The sequence below is a fragment of the Gobius niger genome (genome assembly GCF_951799975.1).
Source record: "Gobius niger genome assembly, chromosome: 23".
In the NCBI taxonomy this organism is placed as follows: domain Eukaryota; kingdom Metazoa; phylum Chordata; class Actinopteri; order Gobiiformes; family Gobiidae; genus Gobius; species Gobius niger.
The window spans coordinates 7,144,829-7,169,702 of NC_136874.1; the positions used below are offsets into that span (position 1 = coordinate 7,144,829).

Consider the following 24,874-nt stretch of genomic DNA (forward strand, 5'->3'; position numbering starts at 1 on the left):
ATTTTGTTACATAGGTACTGTGCTGATGTAGTGGCACAATTGCAAGAAAATTAACTGCTTGACAGATGCTAGTCTTTTGAAACAACAGCTCCAGACAAATTCAGTAAAGGCAAAAGCTATAACTATTAATGAAATACAAGATGGCTGCCAACAGATTGTTAATGTCTGAATAAAGAAAAATACCACTTCAGTATGCATCGGCTCAAATCAAGGCTGCTTCCAGTGCCATTTGGTATATAGTGCAGCCCTGTTATCCCATTTATTACTTTGCCAAGAGGTAAGTGGTATATATGGCCACTGTAAAACCATATTACATCGTTACACACTAATCATTCCTGGAACGTTGTTTTGGTTGATTGGCACATGTTTCATTATACTGATTGTCCCTGTTATCGGGTTGGTGTTTTGAGTGTGGCAGAGAGAAAAGGATTAAACAAACTGCTGTGTTTAAACGTCTCTTCCCTGTACAGATTTAGTCTGTTTGGCAGTTTATAATATTATTACTTTACATATAAAACACTTCCCAATCCACAGCACCCTCTCTGCTGCTACATTTTGTAATATCCGAAGTTACAGGTGTATTTGTTGACTCATTATCTGAAATGGAGGAGAAAACAGAAATAGAATAAGGGAAGGGGTCCTGAAGAATAATCCTTGATCTCTTTCTGCATGAAAGTGGGTGAAGAGTGAGAAGAGAGATTTACCAAATTGTGCGAGCTGGGAATTGAACTGTCAATGCTTTGGCACAGCAAAGTTCAACCAACCACTTGTTCCAAAGCCAATCAAAAACAAACATATAGTTAAACAAGAGTGCATTTGAATACTTTGACGTAGCCTGTGAAACCTGTTCATTTTCGAAGTAACTTATATCTCCACACGCGCTCAGTCGTCTTGCGAGTCGTGTTTGTTTACGATAATTATGCTCCTATTCAAATTAATGCAGTGGTGATTGAGGTTGGGCCAATCTAACCTGATTAAAGGTTGTGTATCTCTGTCGACTTATGGGCAGCACTCGAATGCATGTAATCAAGTGGATGGCCCTTCAGTGCTCCCTTACGGCCAAGTTACACCAGGGAGGCCAGCCTTTTGTAATTGATTTACTCATCCGTGCACTTCGCAGCAGCTGACGTCCACAGACCATGAAATGTGGCTTGCCGCTTGACGGTTTTACAGAGACGAGCCGGAACGTTTCGTCCACTGGAAAGTCGAACAAAAGCGGTGACGTGGGACACCCCTGTCGTGGGCCGCAAGTTAGACGGGCTCGCAAGATTAATCTGCAGATGTTTTTATGATTAATTGTTTAATACCGCCATACCGCCTTTGCTATGCCCAATCCCGTCAGACCTTGGAAGCTAAGCAGGGAAGGGCCTGGTCGGTACTTGGATGGGAGACCGTTTGGGAACACCAGGAAGCCTAGCGAATGTAGTGAGTGAGTGAGTGAGTGAGTGGTTGGTGGTGGTCGGAGGGGCCGATGGCGCGGACTGGTTGCCTCGCTTCCGTCAGTCTACCCCAGGGCAGCTGTGGCTACAATAGTAGCTTACCACCACCAAGTATGGAGTGAATGAATAGTGCAATGTAAAGCGTCTTTGAGTGTCCAGAAAAGCGCTATATAAAACCGATGCATTATTATTATTATTATTATTATTAATCGCTTGGCTGTGAAAGGTGTATGAAAATAACAGACTTCAGCTCAGATTGTCAAAGAAGTTCATGCTAGGTCCAAATGCAAAGATACATTACCTGGAGAATTCCATTATTACAAACTGATATATCTGATCATGCCTTCTTTTGTTGGGGACAAACTCTACATCTTTCTCTATACGGAACTCACTGCAGGCGACATCTTGCTCAATCATAAACCCATTTCGTCGCCGCGGTGAGCATGGCGCGTCCCTCCGTCTCCTCCATATTGGATTTGAGCTTACATGGCTTTGTACTATCGCACCTATCTTTAACGCTATCCGCCTCTCTCCACGGCGCTCCCGGGAGGCACCCTGTCAGGCGCTACACCCGGGCTGACAAATCGCAAATGACAAGCGCGCGTGTGACTGACGGCTCTCATAGGGTCGCAAGAAACGGGGAATAAAGGGAAAGGGAACAGTTTTTTTTTTTTTTTTAAAGTGGAGTTGCTTTCAAGAGCTGAGATTTGTCAATGTGACGCTTCTGGTTGTTTAGGACGTGTCAAGGATAGCGGCACGTCAGCAGTCTTCAATGGATCAAGGTGGCAACAATACCAGAATATACTCCGAATGTACAGTCGTGAAGCAGTGGATCATTTTTGCGAGTGTAAACAAAATGGCGAAGTCTTGAGTTTTTGCAAACCCTTTCATGGACTGACAACACTATAAAGTTCACTCCTGAATGTAGGATATAAAGTCTTTTTGGGGTCTTATTTCCTAATTCTTCATATAACAACCGTTTCTTATCTTGAGTAGCCGCATTTACATAAAATCCTATTGATCCGTGCTTTGAATACAGTCTAGACTTGGAAGAAGTGCGCTGTCTGAACGCACACTCAATTACACTCATCTCCTATACAATATAAATACCATTCTCAAAGGAACATGCTTTTAATCTATTCTGAGCAAGCGAGACGACCAGCTTTTACCATATTAATATTTCAAGCGCAAGTGCAAAGATCTGCCATGTTCAAGAGTTCAGCAAAGAGTCCACCGTTGGACATTTATCCAGGTTTTTTTTGCTAAATCGAACAAGCTTTAGGTCCAGGTTTACAGCGGATTTGTGAAGAAGGGAGTTAAAACAATGTCCAATGCGAATTTCAAGAAAGTCTACAATTGATAAGAGTTTAGGACCGGCGAGTAACAAGCAAATAGATTGTTGATAAAGGTTGTATTGGTTTTCTGGTAATGGATTGCTGTACAGCCTTATAACAATGATTGATGCGAGCAGTGCGTTCAGTTAAAGTACTGTACGCCTTGGAATTGGTTGGGCTTTCTATCGAGTTTTCTCCTATTTCTCCTATTAAATCCAAGAGTATTTTGTTGAGTGTATTGAGGGAGACGGTTAAACAATGATCCCAGCCCTTGATGTTTTGACCAGCTGCTTGCCGTGGGATGCAAAAGTAATTAAATTAATTTAAACTCGGATAACACTGGTAGGTCTGATATTTAATTCTAATTCTTCTGTTGCCAAGCTTTTTCTATTTGCATTCCCTCTAAAGGCTAATTTATGCTCCCATTCTGTCTCTAGAGCTGCGCGTTCCAAGCGTAGTTACTGCCACATGTTTAAATGGCCAGCATGTGCTATCAAAAGTAGCCACCAGAGGGCGATGGAAGTGCGTGAGAAAATACGTAAACAATATGCCGCCTCCCGCAATGTTTTTACACCACATTAACTGATGAAGAAACAAGAAAATAGGGTAAAGCAGTAGATGGTTTGTTTGTAAATTACTTTTTTTGAAGTTTAGCCGTGTGCAGTTGTTAGCGGTTAGCTCGGTTAGCTCATGCACTGCTCCGTTGCAATGGGAGCACATCAGTCTACTTCACATCAGTGGCTGTCGTCCATTGAAATTAATGGGGAAAGATCGTCTGAGAACTTCTAATTTACATCTAAAAAAGAAGCTTTATTTGTTTTATTTATTTATTGAATGTAAAAAGGAAGCCGTGACTTGTCAGTAACATTTGCTCGTGTAACTTTTTCACTGGCTGCTTTATAATGTCATTACATTACATTAAAATCATGTAGTTTTGTAGCTTTTGAGAGCAAATTTAGTACATTCAGCAGCTAATCTACTAGCTGCTATTGCTAACGTTAATGGTCAAGTTTATTTCTATAGCACATTTACAACAACCACGGTTGCCCAAAGTGCTAATGTGCGTTTTAAGACCCAGAGAATCATTAATTAGGCCTAGCGCTGAGCACTTCTAATAAATCTGAATATTTACCCATTAAAGACGTCGCAAAGTGCATAATACATGGTTACAATGTGGAGCCATTTTCCCAATAATGGCCTTGACAGATAGTGGCTATCGATCAACTAGCTCACAAAATTTTCCACAAAGAAAATTGAATCTTCCAGTCATTTTCTGACATTGAGTTGATTTGATTTTGGTGTGCACTGTCGTTGTGTCCTTGGGCAAGACACTTCACCCTCCTTGCCTCTGCGTTGACTGGTGTTTGAATTAGACTGTGAGTGGGTGACTGGTTCCTTGATGTAAAGTGCTTTGAGTGCCTAAAGCAGTTAGAGAGGCGTGACCATTTATCGTAACTTCACCTTGGCTCATGACTCTTTTCTTCTTCCTTTTTAGTTCTATAACATTGTGAAACATATTTTTGGCTTAAGGAGAATATTCCGGCGCACTCTCTGGAAACCCACAGAGGCACAAGGGGAACACGCGAACTCCATAAAGTAAAGTTCCTCCTTGGTTTATACAGTCGTTGAGACACTTACTTGATCCTGCAGATTAGCATGTTTGCCATTCTCTAACATAACATTAATACTCTTCAATTTGAACTGCTTCTCTTTACATTGCCTTAGGAGAGGGTTTGTGCAGTCCTCTGTGTTGTTTTAAGCAAAGATATCAAGGCTAAGGCGTCAAAACATGAATAAGCCTGAATAAACCATGTATAATCGTCGTGTGTATTTTTGTTGATATCCCCTGCTTTGCCTATAGCCTTTTTACTTCCCGTTTTAACACAGCGCATTACTGTAAGTCTCCCGGGAATCCTCTTGCCCGTGTGTGACGGACAGCTCTGCAGCGGGACCACCTGGACCACGTTAGCGCGCTGTCTAAAGGTAGCGCCACCTTTTTTTTCCCCCTCTCCTCCTCCTTTTCAACTGCCTCCTCGCACTGACATTTTGTGCCCGCTACCTGCCAAGAGCCTTCACCCGGCTGTGCACACTGCCCGCTGCGCTCCTCGTCTTATCTGTCCTCCCCTTTAAGGACTGGATCAGGCTGGACTAAGAAAAGAAAAGGTGTGAAGGAAAAAAAAAAGGCTAAATGACTTTCTGTCCCGGGTGGTTATCAGGACGGGAGCAGCTTGGATCTCTTTACTAAAGCTAACACCAACACAAGCCTGTCAGGGACATTGTGACTGTAACTGACCTCCCACTACTTCAACACGTCTGAACACCTCAATAACAAAAAAAGGATATTTTTTATGGTAGCTACAAAAAAAGCCTGTCATCTGACTTCCTAATCCCTGGTTAAGGTAGACTTTTTATTGCTCCCTGATTAAACCCACACAGAAAAGGTCTGGGTCTTACAGTGATGGAACAACTCAGCCGCTAGTAATTAGTATTATTAAGCTCTTAACCCCACCTGAACCGAGCACATTTTCTTGGCTTTACCAAAATGTAAGAGTTTCTTGAGAAAAGTGTCAAAATATCGATGAAAACATGCCGTAAAAGCAACAACTAAAACAGTTGCTGATGTCAAAGATAAATGTATTCGATCGATCACGTTTCAGCAGAGCGTTCTTCAGATAATCCTGTATTTTTTTTTCCTTTCTTTTTGAACCATAGTGCATGTGAAAAGCCACAATAACACAATAGACAAGCAACAGAAACAGAAAACAGCGATAAACACAGAAACAAACTTCCAAAACATGACAAAAATGCTAAAAATGATGATAAGTTTTGTAGACCTTCCAAATGAGATCTCACACTGGCCAGAAGGCTGGAAAAAACAATTTCAATTCCCTGTCGATTCATGGCCCTGTAGTTTCACTTCCTGATCCTCCCAGCAAAGTCACTCTAAGCCCCTCCCACCCAATCCTCTTGCTCACCTGCTGCACAGCTGTTTCAACAAAGAGATAAAGAGGAGACAAAATAGACAGGGTGTGGCTGTAGTAAAGCTACGCCGAGTGTTTTTAGTTTATGAAAGGATTAGTAAGAGATCGAGAGGTGAGGGAAACAGGAGAAGAGCCAATGGGAAAGATTCAAAGATCACTCAAAGGTGCACAAGTAGCTCAGAAAGCAACTTTGGGTATGTTTACAGTGAGAGATTGTAATGCCTCCCTTTAAATTAGTGATGCACTGATCCCACACTGAAAAAAATACGATATCGGGTATTGGCTACAAATATCCGATAATGAACCGATACCAGTTTTGTCTCTCATCGCCTTAAAAACACAACTTTCAGCGAGTAAACCTCAGTAAATATGGACATGCTGTATGTCATTTTGAACCTGGAGAATTCAATCGCTAATTTAGTTTCAACCTCCGCAAGGTTAAAATGCCACGGCATGCTAAAGCTAGCAGGAGCAAGCTAATGCTAACGACAACAAGGCTGTGTCAGAAATTATGATTGGATGTCCTAAAGTAGCATAATAAATAAAATCGGCCACTGCTGGAGTGGCCAAGAAAAGATAAGACTTTATTGATCTCACACTGAAGAGAAGACGACCATTCACTTTTTCACTCGGAGAAAGACACTTTTAAGAACATCTATTGGCATCAGTTAATTTCTGCAGATACTCAAACCCCCAGTATCGGTTTCAGAAGCAAAAAAGCTGGATCAGTGCATCTCTTCTTTAAATGAACAAACGCTTTACTCATAAGAGAACAACAACAAAAGGGCTAATCTTTTACACTCTTGTCAAAGAACAGAATGGATTCAGAGCCATAATCATACTTTTGTGCTGAATAAAGATGTCGAGCTGTCTAATGTAGCTTCCCCATTACAGCCGACACCTCCAGACGACCTTTTCTGATATTCCGACGTGCTGAAGGGGGGAGGCCAAAGGAAACTCAATAGGATTTAGGATAAGTACTTCAGGGCTTCGGGCGCCGCCTCTGAACAAGTGACCCCAGGGTGAAGGGAGAAACGTGGGTTTGGTGCAACATAAGGGAGAGTCTTTGGGTTCAACAAGTGCAAAGATGATCCTACAGCTGGAAAATAATAAAGAAAACATTTCTTGCAGACTGTTTTGTTTCCTTGACTTGGATTGGTCTCACTTCAGTTACACAAGTCTTAGAAATTCTGTTTACCGAGAGAGTATTGTTTTCGGGAGCTTGAAGTACACTGCTTTGGACTTTCTTGCATCATAGATAGAACCTTTCTCTTTTGTAGTGACATATAATCAGTACTGAGTTGCCATACTCTTTTCAAGCCTTGTTTATGCATGAAATGTTGGATAGTGTGTGTGAGCTTACCTTAAACACCTTCTACATTGGATGACGTCCATGCACAAACATTCATGCGATAAGAAAACAGGAAATGGTCATGCAATAGAGAACAACGACAACGAAACAAAGGGCGTTCGATGTTTGGATTGGTTTAGGCCGGGTCCGTACCTAGCGCCGTTCTCGCGGGCGTGGCGTCGCTCTTGATCCAAAAGGAGACCCAGGACAGCACCACCGTTAGGATACACGGGATGTAGGTCTGAATGGTGAAGTAGCCCATTCTCCTGCTCAGGTCGAAGTACACCGTCATCAGAACATAGTCGCCTGCAAAAAAACACAATAGCAATGATTTGGCAAGCTCTACTATCGGCCCTTGGTGACTAGATTTCCCAACTCTCGCGAACTCCCCCGTCTGTTTCTCTCCACTTTGATTCATTTTCCACTTCTTGATGAAAATGTGTAACTTTCCCTGACTTCCTCCCGGTTGTTAACCACATTTGAGTCTGGCTCGGCTCTCCCCGCACCTTGCTTCATTTCCTGTTGCTTTTGCGGTAGCTCCTGAAATCATTAGTCGATCATTAGCGTTCGTGCCAGTCGTATTGGCAGCGCCGCGCATTCGCCGTAGCACAAACACCAGATTGCACTTCACAAAATGGAAGGAAAATAACAAAAAAGGAAAAAATATCTGAAAGTGCAAAATGACCCAAGGCCTGTCATCTGTCAGACCGAGTTGCCGGCGTGGTGCGCATTGATCCAACTGAACTGGCATTTCTCTCTGATTTCCCCGAAGATTAAAGCCGGAATGGAAATAAAAACAATGTCTCTGTTTATTTGCAGTTTTTAACAAAGTTGTAGTAGTTAGATGATAAGTTATAGACAGAATTCCTTGGACCAACAAATGATTCAAAATGATTGCTCTTCTTGTATCTCCAAATACGACTTGACACACTCCCCGAAAAGTCCCGCGTTTTCCTGAATTTTCTGAGCTTCTTCCACGATATTTGCAGCTCGCGTCCAAAACTAAGATGCCACCAATTTTCTATGTTTTCAGGCTTTGGGCCACGGACCGAGGACAAGCCGTTATTGGTTTCCACTGGCAACAAGTTTGAAGAGTTTATTTTGGGTCAGATCACTACATTTTGGTTTTCCGGTGTGAGTTTGGATTATAGGCTCCTATCACAGAAAGGCGTATTAAGGGCGTACCATGTCTGTCTGTCTTAATATGACACAATGATTTAGTGGAACTTGGAAACGAAAACCCCAAACTCTTTGACTACTGCTTTCGTTAAACATAAGAGTAGTTTTTGTTGTACTTCTTCTCCCGTCTCTGCCTTTACCTCACACGACCCGCCTTTTGACAGGTTTTCCTCGTAGCGTTCAGCTAACAAAAAGCATTCAAACCAAACAGTAAGTGCTTCTGTTTTGACTAATACGCACACACCGCCTTGTTAAAGTTGTATGTTTGAGCACCGCCAGATTCACTCGGAGCGTTTTACTATATTAATAAGTGATACCAATATTTTTCTACAAAGCCAAGCAAGTCACAACACCGGCTGGATACGGAACAGGCAGGTGAAGCTAATGTTAAACAGTTAGCGCTTGGAATTAGCCACAATGTAGTCAGTTCATGCTACAGAATATTCTTTATTTCAGGTACGGCTTTAAAGTTTACTTTGCACGGTGTTATTCAAGCAAATCAATGGAGTTTTTACACAATAAAACTGTTCTGATCCACGGAGAGCGAAGGTATTTGACACTTTCTTAGGTGAAACGGCGTACATTTGATTATGAAAACATTCTGCATGAGAGTGTTTAGCTGTTATATGAAAGGAGAGAAAAACACTTGGCGAAAAAACCTTGAGACTTTGCACAAATGCACCGTTTTAATGCTCAAAACGTTGCCGGGGAGAACTGAGGAGGGAGGGTTTTCTTTTATTCTATTGTTTCTGTGGTTTCTTTTGAGATTTTCAAGTCAACACAAGTAACAGAATCGCTGTTGAAGTTCAACTAAAAGTTTGTGCGTTTGTGAGATTTATAGTACTCAGTGATCATTTTACCAGGAAATTACTGTATTTCCCGGACTATAAGTCAAACCATTTTTCATAGTTTGGCTTAGGGTGCGACTTATACTCAGGTGCGACTAATATATCAAAATAATTAACCCCAAAATGTTTATTTTCACACTGATGGCCGCTAGAGGGCGCTCTAGTCCTGTGTACCAGTATCTGCTACTCCTGCACCAATGAAGATTAAGAAAAAAACTGTAATCGAGCAGCAGAAAGAACGTTTAGTGAGCGAGAAACTTGTGAGAGACTGGTGAAAAGCGGAGGTTACTCTTACTGCAATGAAGAAAACAAAAAAAGCTAATCACAGGCTAAAAGCTAGTTAGCCACAGCTAGAGGAACGAGTTTGCAAGTGGGTGCTTGAACAGCGTGCTGCCGGAAGAGGCTTGTAAACGGTGCAGTTACGCCTCCAGGTCCGGGTAATTGCCAAGGCTGGTGTGATTTATACTCCGGAGCGACTTGTGTTTTTTTTCTTTCATCTTTTTGCACTTTTTTGGCTGGTGCGACTTATACTCTCGAGCGACTTGTGTGTTTTTCTTCATTTTTTGACTGATGCGACTTATACTCCGGAAAATACAGTATAAGAGTTTGTATTTCTTGTACCGTCTTTTAGTCCAGGAGCAATATTTTTGGGGAAAAAAGGAGAAGCTGCTCTCAATCTAATACCCACTTTGAACTTTTTTTTTCCCATTCGAGAAACTTGGGATATGACTAAAGATGACTTACAAGGTCGTTTCTAAGCGAATGAATTTGAAACTGCACGAAGAGATTAATAATGGCCTTTCAGCGTCTTTAAGGAAGAGAGTGTGTGGGAGCCAAAGTTAAATGTCAAATAGTTCTCGCACAGGTTTTTATCACAGGGCAAGATCGGAAATCACTTTTTCAGATTGCTTTTTTCTTAAAATACGCACAAGAAAATAATAAATGTACTGAAGAACTGGGAGGTTTAGAACTGGGTTGATGTTTTGACTATTTTTTTTCAAAACACTTGCAATGATGGAAGACTTTTCTACTTGTCTCTGACCACAGTGAGTTATTATTGAGACTGACATGAGGAGAAGGCGCTGTATCACTTTTATGGGCCAAACCAAAGAATGAGAATAAACTGTCAGCCCCACTGGGAGAGTCCATATGGCCACATCATCTGCCACACTAACCAATACTACAATCCCCAAAGCTAGTATCACTACACAAATGCTGCTACTTCTGCATACTTCAACTTGTAATCACACCACTCTTTTTCTTCCAATACCCATACTGGGGGTTTGAGTATCAGTCAATATCCGAAAATTAACAGATACCAAGAGACTTTCTGAAAAGTACTTACTGTGAATGAAAAAAATGGTCCTCTTTAGTTCAGTGTGAGATCAAAAAAGTCATTCTTTCTCACAAACAATATCAATTATAGGCTATCTATTGATAATGGAGAATCAGTGGACTTTCCTACATTAAAGATATGACCCGCTATTTAGGTTACATTAATATGAACTAATTAATTGTCTTATAGTTTTAAGTTTGTTTTTATCTAAGTTATGTGTTATGTTTCATGTTGCACGATTGAACTGCAAAAAAATCCTAGTTGTGAACCTGTTCATGACGATGGCAATAAAACGATTCTGATCATTACATCCTGTGCATAACAAATATGTTCGATCACTTATTCCTTAACAGCCTTTCATAAACTAAAATACTAAAACATTTTATTTTATTAGGCTACTTTGGGTGATTAAACGATAGTTTCTGTCCCAATGATGAGTTGAAGTAAGCATTAGCATGTTGCCGTTAGCTTTAGCATGCTGTTGCTAGCCACAGAATTTTGTGTGGTGATCAAAAATGCGTTTACGGAGGATAAAGCTAAATTCAAAACCTGAATTTCCCAGCTTCTGCCATTCAAAATGACATACAGCATGTCTATATTCACTTAGATTTAGACTGAGAATAAGAACCTCTTTTACAGGGGAGGGGTACCGGTGTACCTGGAGAAAACCCCCAAAGACCATCCAGTATCAGATATTTTTAGCTGATATCTGATTATTTTTTTTCTGGTATCGGCTCCGATATCCTATACTAGTATCGTATCGGTGCATCCCTAGTGAATTTTTCCCCTGTACGTCTTTGATGAATAAAGTAAATTCCAAGTCTCTCAATCATCACAAACCGTGTACATGTGTTGCAGCCGAGATGAAAACTTTGGACATGTACGCAGCGATAACATGTCGTCTGATCATGCCCACGTGTTTGATCACAGGGACATTAAACGACTAATGGTCTCACTCACAGCATGAAGCCGGAGAGATTATGAGAAGCATTTTACCCAACTGAAAATGACTGTCAATCAAGATCTTTATATGCTTTTAAACCAAAAACATCCTTACCCAAACGTCTAACATTAGTCGGCGCTTTCTCCACCTCTCCTCTGCAAAGCGCTATTTTTAACACTGGCGAACCCACAAACTCCCAAGGAACAAAGCTACACAAAAAACATCTTCATTTTTGCAGCATAGCGGCAGAAAACTGGGCTTTCAGGGGACCTTTTCAGGAATTTGCACTGGGAGCCCGACACCAAAGGCTTGTGAAATCTGTGTGATTTCTTTATGGGTAATTCTTCGCGGCGGACCAGCCAAAGAGATAACAGTTTCCACGGGGGGATCTCTCTAGGTGCGTTGGGGTCCACGCTCTGGCTCATTATAAAAGACCCTCAGTGTCAAGGAGTTCAGGTTTGTCATGAAAATTAATGAAGAGCTAAAAATAACTCTTATATACTTGTGGAAATGGATGAATATAGCATTTTCAAACCAACAAAATGTAAGCGGCGTGTGTTTGAAGAGCATAACACCCCCACTTTAACAGCGTGAGGTGTGATGTGCAGGTTTGACTTGCAAGAAAGAGAAAACGCCTGCTGTGACTTGGAGGAAACATATGTCCGGGGAGTCATCGGAACAGCACACGGCAAACACAAGGGTAGACCTTTTGTTTGGAAGGATTTGATAGCGGTCAAATCTGAAGGACTGACCTGGACCTTGTGACTGCTTATCACGTTCTGTTCAGCAACAGGAATGACAGATATAATCCTCATGGAAAAATGAACCACAAAAAACAACCGGTATGTTCATTACTCGAAAAGGGTTAGACCTTTGAAATGACCAAGACAAGGAACTCAAGGGTAGCACCTCATCTGAGCAATTCAAACATAAATGTAAAAAAGCAATAGGGAGAATCGCTGTTATTGTTTATATCACGATTTTCACTGGATGTTTTGGTGACTGGTGATTTTTCTGAGCTTGAATAGCTGTATATTTAAATCACAGATCTTTTACAGAAGCAATGCCCTGTCAACGATGTTTCAAATCCAGAGAAGAAGAAACAGCACAGTTAAAAATGTGACACGCCCATCAGAGTTGTCACAGGGGATTGGGTTCCATATCACAGGGTTCCTTCTGGAGTAGTAGCATCAACTCCATTTCCACAGCCAGGAAGTGGAGTTGATGATGAGCTATTTGCAGTTTTGCGTTAATATTTGCACAGGTTATGACTCACAAAACTGTCGATGTAGTTTTTGTAGTTTTGTAGTTTTAGATTGTTATTCACGCTGATTGTGAACAACACGTGACCACAAATGATCGAATCTGATTACAAGGGCTCGTTTGAGTTTTCTGATGCTGCCAACGGAGTGTGTGGGTCCAAGACTGTTATCCCGCTGTATAAAAAAATACAGAGTGGTATCATTCTGGTCTCACCGGACTACCCCGCCATGAGGACCAAAGAGAAGCGTTTTCCACACCCATTGGTCAGGGTGGAGCTCTACTTTAAGAGACTTTTTCGTATAACTGACCAAAATATAAGCGACTCCACTGCAGCTGTGCCGATAAACAACTGAGCTTCAGGTAGCTAGTTAGCTGGCTTCAGGTTAAAGCAGTGTAAAAGTGAAACAACTCCTGCCCAGGAGTGCTGCAAACTAGCAGTGTTTACTTCCACGGAGAATTGCTGGGTTAGTCCTGTTGTGTTGTGATTCTGGCGATACAGCGTGTGCTGATGCTGTTTTGTTGAGCTTGGAAATACTTGCAGCAGTGAGAGAATGGCTCATGCACGGCTCCTTGTTGTTTAATCCTTACTTATATCTCACCAGAAATTTGCTAAAAAGATTGAAAAAATGGTGATTCCCATGAGAGGTTTTCTTCCCCATCGGCTCGACCACGCCCCCTTGTATGATGTGCTGCCGTCTGTATCTATTAGTCCACAAAATGTCCTCATTCATCTATCTTCTTTTCCAATGACAGGCCGGCTTTTGTTTCATGTTGAAAGGCCCATTAATTACCGATATATTGACCACAAACCTGCCCGAAACATCTGCTTTTCGACAGCTTACAGGCAAATTCCCTCCACATCCACCGAATAATGTGTCGTGAACGCAACCCTATTGTGCCCAAACATAAAAATCAGCAATCACCCTGTTATTACGACCGCTAAAATGTAGCGCTCTCTCTCTAATTACTTCATTATCTGTTGCCACTCCTTGCTAGCCCTTCTGCTAATCATGCCCTCTATTGGGAATATTTATGAGGCTAGGTTCGACGCTAACAAATCAGATTGCGTCAAGGGAAAAGACAATGGAGAACGGTGCCAGGAAGAGGAAGAGATAGGAGCGACTGGTAAACAAGGTTAAGAGAGGTTAACCGTCTGCGCTCTATCGCTCTCTTTCGGGTAATTAATCTGAGGAAATTACGTCAAAGCGTGGCGGGATTAACGGATTGCCCCGCACCTGTTGACGGCAAAGCATTTCCCGCATTTTTTTTTAACAACAAACTGGAATTAAATCAAGGAGCAGAAGGAAACACGAGGCCTAATAAGTGCGCTGACAGGGGAGGCGAGGAGAAAGAGTTTAATAATTAAGCGTCTTGTGAATGTCTAATCTCTTTGATTAATGTCAGAGAAAAACCTATTTGGCCCCGGCGCACCTGAGGGAGATTCTTATGAGCCGCTGTTGCTACAGTACGAGATGAAGTCGTAGCCGGAGTACAGTGAGCGGAGCATGTCTTGTTCCAGTAATCTGTGCAATGTGTACCGAGGTGCGAAGAGCAGCCAGACTTAGAGATGAAGTGGTGGACCAAAATATAACGAGTGAAAGAGAAAAAAAGGAAACGATATACAATTATGTGAAGATTTGAGCCTTACAGATTTACTCGTGGTGGAAAGGGTAGCCAAATGTTTTACTTAAGTAAGAGTACTCTAACTTTAAACTGCACAATCTGACCAAAAGTCAGCACAAAAAAAGGTCACACGCTCTAATATCTGGTTGTAGCACTTTTAGCTTTGATTAGCCTCTAAACCCTCGCCTGAACCGAGCACATTTTGTGGCAAAATAGCAAAAACTAGAAGAAAACAAAGCTGAATAGCGTCAAAATGAACCGATAAGTGTGACAAAAAAAGTGATGAAAAACTCAACCAAAAAATTATAAGAAATGATTGATTTTGATTGATTGATTGAATATTTTATTTCGAGCTACACAAAACAGACACAAAAGCGAGAAAAACAATAATAATAATTACAAAAAGCAGCATTCTAGCTCGAAAAGGAGTGGGAAGAAGACAAGCTTATTAACTCCCACCCCCTATTCACTTCAATAATAAGGGGGAAATTCAACAAAAAAGCGATGAAAAGTTAAACAAAAAATTATGAAAAAAATATATATATATATGAAAAATTCAACAAAAAAGTGATGAAAAACTCAACAAAAAATTATAAGAAATTCAACAAAAAAGCGATGAAAAGCTAAACAAAAAATTATGAAAAATAAAAAATATATATATATGAAAAATTCAACAAAAAAGTGATGAAAAACTCAATTTTTGGGGGAAAAATTCAACAAAAAAGTGATGAAAAACAACAAAAAAATGCTGAAAAACTCAACAAAAGAACAAAAAAGTGGCAAAATGAGATGGAAAAAGAACGTGAAAAAAGCGACAACACAGCAACAACACAAGGAAAAAGATCGGTTTAGATCAGTTTTGTAGGTCTTAGCTTTCAAATATTGTATTTATACTTTATTGTCCCCGTAGGGAAATTACACTGAGGTCTCGAGGCATTACACTGGCCTCGAGACTGTACGCTGCAGTCCAGAAGCTTTTAGATTTGGGTAAAACTAAACTGGAGAAAATGCACTTGTTTTAAGAGCACACATTCTCTGTGGTATAGTTCGGATAAGCTTCTGCAATGTCTGAAAATATCTAGAGTTGCATTCAGTTAAGATCTTGCATTGATGATGGGAGAGTGTGACCGCAGCGCAAAGCCTTCTCCAGCACATCCCAAAGATTCTCAATGATCTTCACTTCGAGGCGTCTCACACTCTTCTACACAGGAACTTATCCTTCTCTAAAGACCATACAGCACTTCTGTCGTCATGGCGATGCTAATCTTTAATGCTAGCACACATAGTCAGTATTAGCATTCCTTACCTGACGTCGTCGTGAGCACGTCTGTGGTGTTTCTCAGTCCCATGAAGTCGAACTGGTAAAGCCGCCAGTACTTCTGGTCCGACGTCTCCACCGAGTTCCTCTTCCACTTGTAAATGATCTCGTCTCGTGGGTATCCATCTGAGCAAATACAGCAAAATAAACATCGATTAGAGCGCCACCCTGGTTCTGGTGATACAGTGTTGTCTCATCGGAGTATCAAGAGTATTGCATGTTCTCCTCGTGCCTGCACAGGTTTCTTCTGGCTGGTCTGGATTCTACTACCACTAAAACATGTACAATAGGGTCCCCGCTCAAGCCAAGATGAGTGTGTTCTTGTGTGCGAGCTCAGGAAAACAGGAACATACACTGTCCAAAACTGTAAACTGTTTTTTTTTCATCATTGACTGCAACAACCTAGTACTGCCTATTTCTTACTTTGACCAAGCTATTGTACATGTTTTGCGGGGTAAGGGAACCAGATGCATCCACAGGAAACCTACAGACGCACTGTGAAAAGTTGCCTCGGATTTGAGCAACCACTTTCTAAAAATCTGTTAAAACTCATCACACTAAAGGCTCATTCATACTTCACAACTTTGTTCTTGCACCCTGAGCTGCAAGAACAAAATGAAGTCACTTTTGCCTTGTTGCCATGGAACTAACATCAGTTACAAAATGTTTCCATGGCTACAAGTCAAAAGCGACTTCATTTTGTTCTGCAGCTCAGGGTGCAAGAATAAAAAGTATGAATGAGCCTTTAAAATTGGATATATACTTTTTATTTACCTGAAATAAAATTGTTGATGTTTATATCTGTATTTATTATTGTTTTAAATGGGACATTGTACATTAATAAAAATTCCAACAATGTAAATGAACCTGAATTAGGCAAAAAGGATATCGTTTCATCAGTAGTCCCCCTACCAGATCTCACCGTGCTGCCCAAATACAACTCACAACTCACTACCACATACTACTACCAAGTAGGGCTGCAACTAACGATTATTTTGGTAATCGATTAATCGACCGATTATTTTTACGATTAATCGATTAATCACTTGGCTGTGAAAGGTGCATGGAAATTTTATTTTTTTCAATTTTTTTATCACATAAGCTAAAGTGGCGCCGCTTGAGGACACGTGGATGAAGTAAACTTAAAGTAAACGTTTGTAGGAGGCTCTTTTTGCTAATTCTGCTTTGATTGGACGAGACAAAGACAGATATTTATGACATTTACGATGTACAAAACACTGCAGACCCTAACTTTAAAAAACAAAGTAGGTTTTCAGCCAAAATACATAATTGTCATGTCTTTTTTGCTCAATTTTAGTCTGTGTTTACTAGAAAACGATTAATCGATTACTGGAATAGTTGACAACTATTTTAGTAATCGATTAGTTGTCAATTAATCGATTAGTTGTTTCAGCCCTACTACCAAGTACACACTTCCTATTCCTACTTACTGCTGCCTAATACGACCTCAACTCTTGGGCATAAAGTTGCCGGAACCTCGCAGCAACCCCTGAAGCACACTAGAGGTAAAAAGAATAATAATAACATCAGAGATTAATGCTGCCTTCAATGTATGCGCGAGTTGCCGTGATTAATGCAATATTTATACTAATTTATTCAGCAACTTTTCTTAAGTGCGGAAGAGCAATGCGTTCAAGCTGCGCAATTAATGTTCACATATCCAGTGCATGTGCATCGGAAATCAACACCGGCGTGTGATGCACAACATGTTAATAAGGGATTTAAAGTGTTTGAGTGTTTATAGTTTTCAGTCTGTTGTATATCACTGATGTAGGGATGTGTGGTCAATACTGCCAGCACTGAAAGTTGAATCAAAATGGTGAACATTTTGAGACCTCCATTTTGGAACATGAAACACCGGTTGAAGGTTGGCATTTGCTGTAAATTATAGGCCGTTGAACCACATTGTTCCTCTCCATGTCTTGTTGAAAATCACACCTATAATTGAGCATTTGTTAAAGTCATCGTGGAGCCATAAAGAGCAGCTCTCTCGCTCTTCTGTTTTCACCCACATGACACCTTTGAAAAGTTTGAGTAGAGCGTGAGCATTCCCGAAGGTGCCGTCTGTATCTGCGGATCCTTTTCCACACGATTTATATCGATAACCAGCTCAAAAAACTGCATTTTCAGTGTCTGGATGAGCATTTGGTGCATGGAATATTGCATAGATACAGCCATGGTCGTACAGTGGTTAGCGCTCGTGCTTCACAGCAAGAAGGTCCCAGGTTCGATTCCCACCTGGACGGGGCCTTCCTGTGTGGGGTTTGCATGTTCTCCCCGTGTGTGCATAGGTTTCCTCCGGGGACTCTGGCCTCCTCTACCACTAAAAACATGTACAATAGTCCAGGATGAATGAGAGTGTGTTTGAAAGTGGACATAAGGGACGACGGATGGAATACCAAATAAATAAACCAATCAATAAACAAAAAATGGGTCTAAAAAAAGAAAAAAACTTGAAAGATGTCAACAAAGGGACAGTTTTGCAAGTCACATTTTTGCCACTTCAACGCTTTTTTGTTGCATTTTCATCCGCCTTTTCGACGCTATACTGACGCTTTTTTCAAGAAGCTTTTAGATTTGGGTGAAGCCAAAATGGAGAAAATGTGCTAGAACTAAATAATGAAGCTATTACCCCACTAAATAAAAGATACAGAGACATGGAGAGCGGCAAAGTGGTTTAACAGCCAATGCTAACCAGGAAGCTAACGTTAGCTTCACATGCTAAAAACATCCATATTGCCCTGGTTTTGGCTTGACTTTATGGATGTGTGATAAATATGTTCATGGTCCACCAGAAAACGGCTAAAAAGAGTGAAAAATTGTGATTTCCATGAGAGGTTTTCTACAGTCAGTTGAAAGATTCAGACCAGCCGCTCCACATTTATCGGCGGCTGCTTTAAAACCACAGCAGTTCAAACCCCAACTTGAAGAGCGTGCCTCGCGGTCGAAAGTGTATAATGTTTTTCGATATAGTGCTTGTGTTGATATTGATTTCTTGCCATTTCTTCTTTAAAGGGGCAGGCGCGCCCTCCACCATCTACTCTACTTTGCTCGCGGATAAGTAATTCACACCACCGCTCTTCTTCAGACGATCTTTTGGAGAAAGCTGTGAAAACTGCATTTTTGTATGGCACAATGATTGGCTTGGCATTGCCCTGCACTTATTGTAATAGTATTCATTGGGGAGGCCGGATTTGAAAAGCTGTACTATTAAAAATGCTTTAATGCCAGACCCGCGGTGCGTTCGCTGACCCGCGCGTACTTGAAAAACACATTATGGCATGTCGGGCTATCGCTAATGCATTAACAAGTGGGTAGGGAAAAGAATGGATGTGTTTTGAAAAAAAAAAGAAAAATGGCTCGGTTTTGACGGGGACGTGTGGAAAGTGAGTGACGGCTTTAATGAGTAAGACTTGGCAAACAAACTAATTATGTAAATAGTCAATTTACAAGACAGCCGTGCAAATCCAGGCACGGCAAGTCGTGATCTTTCAGACAAGGCGTGCTGTTTTCTCATGCCAAATGTTCTTACCGTCATATTTATTTTCTTTGGTAGAAAATGTGTTGTTTTCAGCGTAACACGAGCACCAATGGGCATCCTCATCCAAACAGTGCCCTGATTTTTATTATGTCCTGTGTGGCGCCTATTTATTTATTTATTTTTAAAGTAGAATAAGCATTTCGATTCTTCAAGCTAAACTATCAGGGGTGCAAACTTTACCACAACACCGGTGAAAGGCTGTTTGATGTTCAGTGGGACAAAAAAGACATGAAAGATATGATGAAAACCACTGAGGACTAAGAAGGTAAGGTAATAGGAAACAAAATGTTAAATTGTAAGCATACATGGTCACAAAGTTTCTCATGCCGTCAACTGTACTGGGTTTGTTTTAGCATCAACAGGATTTTTGTCGACTTAAATGTGACTAAATATAAATGAAAAGAGACTAAAGTCAGTCACGTGTCATTTAAATCTTAACTGCCAAAAGAACAGGTCTGTGCTTTGTTCGAGTGGGAGAAGAAACATGAAGTGGAGGACTTTGATTAGATGTGATTATGATGAATATTAATGCAATGTTGACTACATTGTACATGCAATTTTAGTCAAATAAAGCTAGACTAGAGAAGAAGAGGAAGAAAAAGAAGAGGCAGAGGAGGAAGAGAGAGGAGGAAGAAGAAAAACAGAGGGGAAGAAGAAGGAGAAGGGGGAGGAGAAGAAGAAGAAGAAGTGAGAGGGGGAAGAAGAAGAGAGGGGGAAGAAGAAGAGGAAGAAGAAGTGAGAGGGCGAAGAAGAAGAGAGGGGAAGAAGAAGAGAGGGGGAGAAGAAGACGGGGGAGAAGAAGAGAGGGGAAAGATGAAGAAGAGAGGGGGAGAAGAGAGGGGAAAGATGAAGAAGACAGGGGGAGAAGAAGAGAGGGGAAAGATGAAGAGAGGGGGAGAAGAGGAGGAGAGGGGGGAGAAGAGGAGGAGAGGGGGGAGAAGAAGACAGGGGGAGAAGAAGAAGACAGGGGGAGAAGAAGAAGACAGGGGGAGAAGAAGAAGACAGGGGGAGAAGAAGAAGACAGGGGGAGAAGAAGAAGACAGGGGGAGAAGAAGAAGAGAGGGGGAGAAGAAGAAGAGAGGGGGAGTAGAAGAAGACAGGGGAAAGATGAAGAAGAGAGGGGGAGAAGAGGAGGAGGAAGAAGAAAAGGAAGAAGAAAAGATTATTTGACTAAAAAACTTTCCAAATAAAATTCTCAAAAATCAAAAAACTAAATTAAAATATGGCGTCAATATGAACACTAGTTTTCAGTCTTACAAAGTGAACCCCTGTCTGTCTCTAAAAGGTTCCTGCCTTGAAGAGTGAAGCCGAAACACTGGCCACAAAACAACCCAGTACAGATGACAACATGAGAACCTTTGTCTGCCACACATATTACAATTACTGAGTGCGTAATAAGGAGACTGCTCCTATATCGAGTTCATGTGACATCAACAATGCCCAAAGTTTAAGATTGAGGTGGTGCTCAGTTTCCATGGTAACAGCCAAAATGTCGATTTTTCAACCTGGTTTACGTTAGTATCTCTGTAATTACTTGCTGTATCCACGTGAAACTAAAGCTTACATAAAGCTCAGCGTCTCCTCTGCCTGTGCATATGAACTAAGATCAGATTATTTTCTCACAAAGGTGTGCAGAGATCCTTAAACTGGGTAAGATTGTGATATTCCCTTCGTAGTTTAGTCGACTACATGTACATGCAATTTTAGTCAACTAAAACGAGACTAGAGAAGAAGAGGAAGAAGTAGAGGGAGAAGAAGAGAAAAAGGACGAGGAGGAAGAGGGGGGGGAAGAAAGGAGGAAGAAGGAGAGCACGGAGAGGAGGGAGGAGGAAGAAGAACCGGGGGAGGAATGGGAGGAAGAAGAGGAAGAAGAAGAGATGGAAGATGAGGAAGAGGAAGAAGAGGGGGAAGAAGGAGAGGAGGGAGGAGGAAGAAGAGGGGGAGGAAGAAGGAGGAGGGAGAAGAGGAATAAAGGAGGAAGAAGAGAAGGAAGAAGGGGAGAAAGATGAGGAGGAGGAAGAAAAAGATTAGTTGATATTCCCTTCGATTCTTGAGTGTGGTTCTGGTCTTTTGTCTGCAAAGTGCTGCACCGGGCGGCGATGTCTTTAAAAAAAAACTCCTGACTCTAAGCATTATCCTTGAACCTACCACAGCATGGCCCAATCGCTCCTCTTTACCTGTGTGCAAGAAGTGACAAAAAAAACTGCAGCTCTGGGGAGTTTGTTTAACTCTGCAGAAGCATTGAGTCGGCGCCCATTTGCTTCTGGAGGTGACAGAAAAAGAAAAAAAAAACATCTTTGCAAAGAGCTTTTTTCTCCACGTAAGGAGGAGGTTGTTTTGGAAATGGCGGCACTTGTAACCTGTAGTTTTGGGGCGACTACGAAAGTGTCATATCGGCCTTTACAGAAATGGCAAAAACTAGAGCCGGCATTAACATGGATGAGGAGTAAAGCGGGCGCAGTGATGAATTCGACCTTTCACAGACGAGACGGGGAAATGTAAAACCAGGATTTGATTTAATGTGGAGAAAGCTGCGAAGTTAGTCAGGAAAACAGTTTCTTCCTTCTCCCCACCTGCTGATGTCACGAGGTGGTGCTGTAGCTTTAAAAGTTCTGTCAGCTTTATCGGACTCATTTGGATTTTCTTATCATTAAAGGGATATTTCAGGATTTTTGACATAATAACACTCTGGATAACGAGGGAGGTCCCTCCCTCGTTATCCAGAGTGTTGCTGATTTCTGGAGATTCTTTTTTTGTAATTCACGCAGTTCTTATGTTTGAAGAGTCGAGTGGCGCTAGGCTAGTGCTAGGCTAGTGCATTTCTATGGTATCAGCTAGCCTGCATTAAAGTCTGACCCACACCCACTCTACTAGCGATATAAATGTCTGTGTCCATAGAATAATTTTTGGAAGATAACTGACCTTGCATCACAGGAATGATCTCATTTTCTAGCAGATCCCTCCGCCGCTGCATAGCTTTTACAACCACGAAGCTGATTCTGCTCAAATATGAGTCATTTTAATTGCAAAATGGTTCAAATTATTCTATCAACACAGACATTTAAATGGTTAGTCTGGCGTTATAAGTGATTTGCCTCAGACTGTTTTTAATGCAGGCTAGCTGAAGAGATAGAAATGCGCTAGCCTAGCACTAGCCTAGCGCCACGTAGCTCTTCAAATATAAGAACTGCATGAACTACAAAAAAAAAGATCTCCAGAAATCAGCGACACAATGGATAACTAGAAAATGAGGCACTATGTCAAAAATCCTGAAACATCCCTTTAAGTGCAAGACTGGGTGATGTTCCCCGAGATTGAGAAAATGGCCTTAAAAGTTACAAAAATCCACATATTGGAACTACTTTCTTCAACTTGTTTGAGAACTTCACTTTGCTGCAATATAAAACACTGTAATGACACATGCTTATTTCAACCCCTGAGGTGAGAGCCAGCTTGAGGCCACTTTAGTGCGTCCGTATAGACCATTATGGAGGAACAGCCACAGGTACATATAATGGCAGACCAGTCGATTACGGTATTTGCGGACTGTAAAGTACATGTAATGGCCAAAGAACCGTTTATTTCCGTCAAAGGAACAATGATTCAGATTACAAATGGCAGGAGCTTTCAAACCCTTTGTGTTGCTCAAAACTTCCAACGGTTGTGCGATATTTCTGAGGAGAAAGGGCTTTCGTTCAATAGAGCTCAGCAGCCCCGCCCCATTTGAAGTCCTCCTTACATAAAACTCTAGATAGGACATGGCCATAGATATACTTTGGAATGAATGGCAATTCCACAACACTTATTTCCTTTATACGTTTTTTATCTATTTGTAGTTTTTTTTCATGACTCTTTGATAATACTTTGTGACTGACCTTATCTCATATCTGGCAAGAAAATTAACGTTTTAGTAGTTTTTCCAAATGTTATTTCAGTTGCATAGGATGTATTTCTGTACTTTTTAATACGACATGACCAATATTTGTTGAACATGGGACAGTGACACAATGAATGCTAACACTGAACCCTGGGAATGAATGGAGAAAACGATGCTAATACGGCTAAACAAAAAAACATCCTCATTGAGATCCCCAGACTAAGAAGTAATACAACCAATCACAAACAATGAGTGTGCCAAAGATATTTAATAAAACTCTAGAGAGGACATGATGCTTGTTGACGTTGCGGCCATCTTGTGACTGGCCGGGAAGGCTAACCCCTGCAGCGAACAATGGAAAACCAGGAACGAACCATACGTTTAAGAAAACAACTCTTAAATACCACAACCAATATTTCTGAAACTCAACAGAGAGTTACTGAAAATACTTGTTTATCAGGCCCATTAGCCAAAAATGCTGTACCTACTTCTATAAAAGTAATATTTACCAAAACTGATACTTCTGGTTTAGCGGAGATAAAAGCTAACGGCGCAGAAACTATGCTAACCCTGAAAGTACCGACTTAAGTAAATATTACTTTCTTAGTAGTAGATTTTTGGCAAATGAGTCTGAGAAATGAGTAGAATGGCAGAATGTGAGATTCTGCCATTGAATCAATGGAAATTTCAGTCACAAGATGGCCGCCATGTTTACCACGTCAACGAGCATCATGTCCTCTCTCGAGTTTTATTAAATATCTTGTGTAAATCCCTTAAGTTTACCTTATGTCATCAGTGTCACATCACTACAACGCCGCCATCATCTTATTCTTTCTGCCGAACTATTAACAGACACAACACTTAAAATGTGTGTATTTAATTATATTCTTGTAATTCTGCAAGTACCTGCTGAACTAATCAATGTGACGAGCTGTGTGCTTTTATTTTGGCATGCTGGATCGAAACAGGAAGTCACTTCTTGGGCAGCATTGTTATGATTCAAAGTTACTCCTGCAGCTATTACTTCATATTTTCTAACTACTGCTATCATATCTTTTGTCATCCTGGAGGCAGTGGCATGACAGTCACACCTGCTAGTTTTTCACCTGTATTTTCAAGCCACTCATTGTTCTACTTTGAAATAAATGCTGTTTGTTTGTGGATTTATTGTCAGACGGCGCTCGTTGCTCACTGACTCCACAGGCTGGCTCTCCCCCTCCCCGTCCATCGCCCCTCCATCTGCCCCTCGGTCTGCGTGGGAGCCGACAGACTGCTAGTCCGCCGCTAAAAAATATTGTTCGCTTGGTCCACAGATTCGTATACTTATCAAAATCCGACACAGACTGTGGTTTAGCGGCTTTTCCGAAAGACTGAGGAGTCGAGCTGATTACATGCGCCGTCGGAAGACATTTCCCGCTAAGTTTAAGACCAGGCTGAACATATGTTGGAATAGACATGTGGCCAGATGGTGTTCGCTCAATACGGGGAAGAGAGTGATGTGGGATGGTTTAATATGTAGTGTTGAAATATGGCATGTTTGATATACAGGGAAATAAACCACACTTTACTTTAGTAACACTTGGATAGAAACTGAGGACTGGGACACAATGTGCTTTTGTCACCAAACAATCTAACAAAACAATATTTGTATTGAAGGAACTCTTATACTTTAACCTGAATGAGTGGAAAAATAACCAAGTGCTTCAAACAAAATGCCACACATATTGTGTGAATTGTTGATTGAGATTGAGAGCGTGGTTGTAATACAAGCGTTCTCTCACTTTATATCGATCTCTCAGCTGGTATTAATGATGGATATC

At 41.2% G+C, this 24,874-nt stretch overlaps 1 protein-coding gene across 1 annotated transcript in view; it reads right to left on the minus strand.

The window, feature by feature from the left end:
* Nucleotides 1-24,874, minus strand: part of LOC306982066 (gamma-aminobutyric acid receptor subunit gamma-3-like) — a 138,438-nt gene that overhangs the window by 16,326 nt on the left and 97,238 nt on the right. The window contains exons 7-8 of the mRNA XM_079581846.1: nucleotides 15,604-15,741; nucleotides 7,259-7,411 (exon numbers count right to left, since the gene is read on the minus strand). Coding sequence (XP_079437972.1) covers nucleotides 7,259-7,411; nucleotides 15,604-15,741 — 291 coding nt within the window. The remainder of the gene's footprint in view (nucleotides 1-7,258; nucleotides 7,412-15,603; nucleotides 15,742-24,874) is intronic.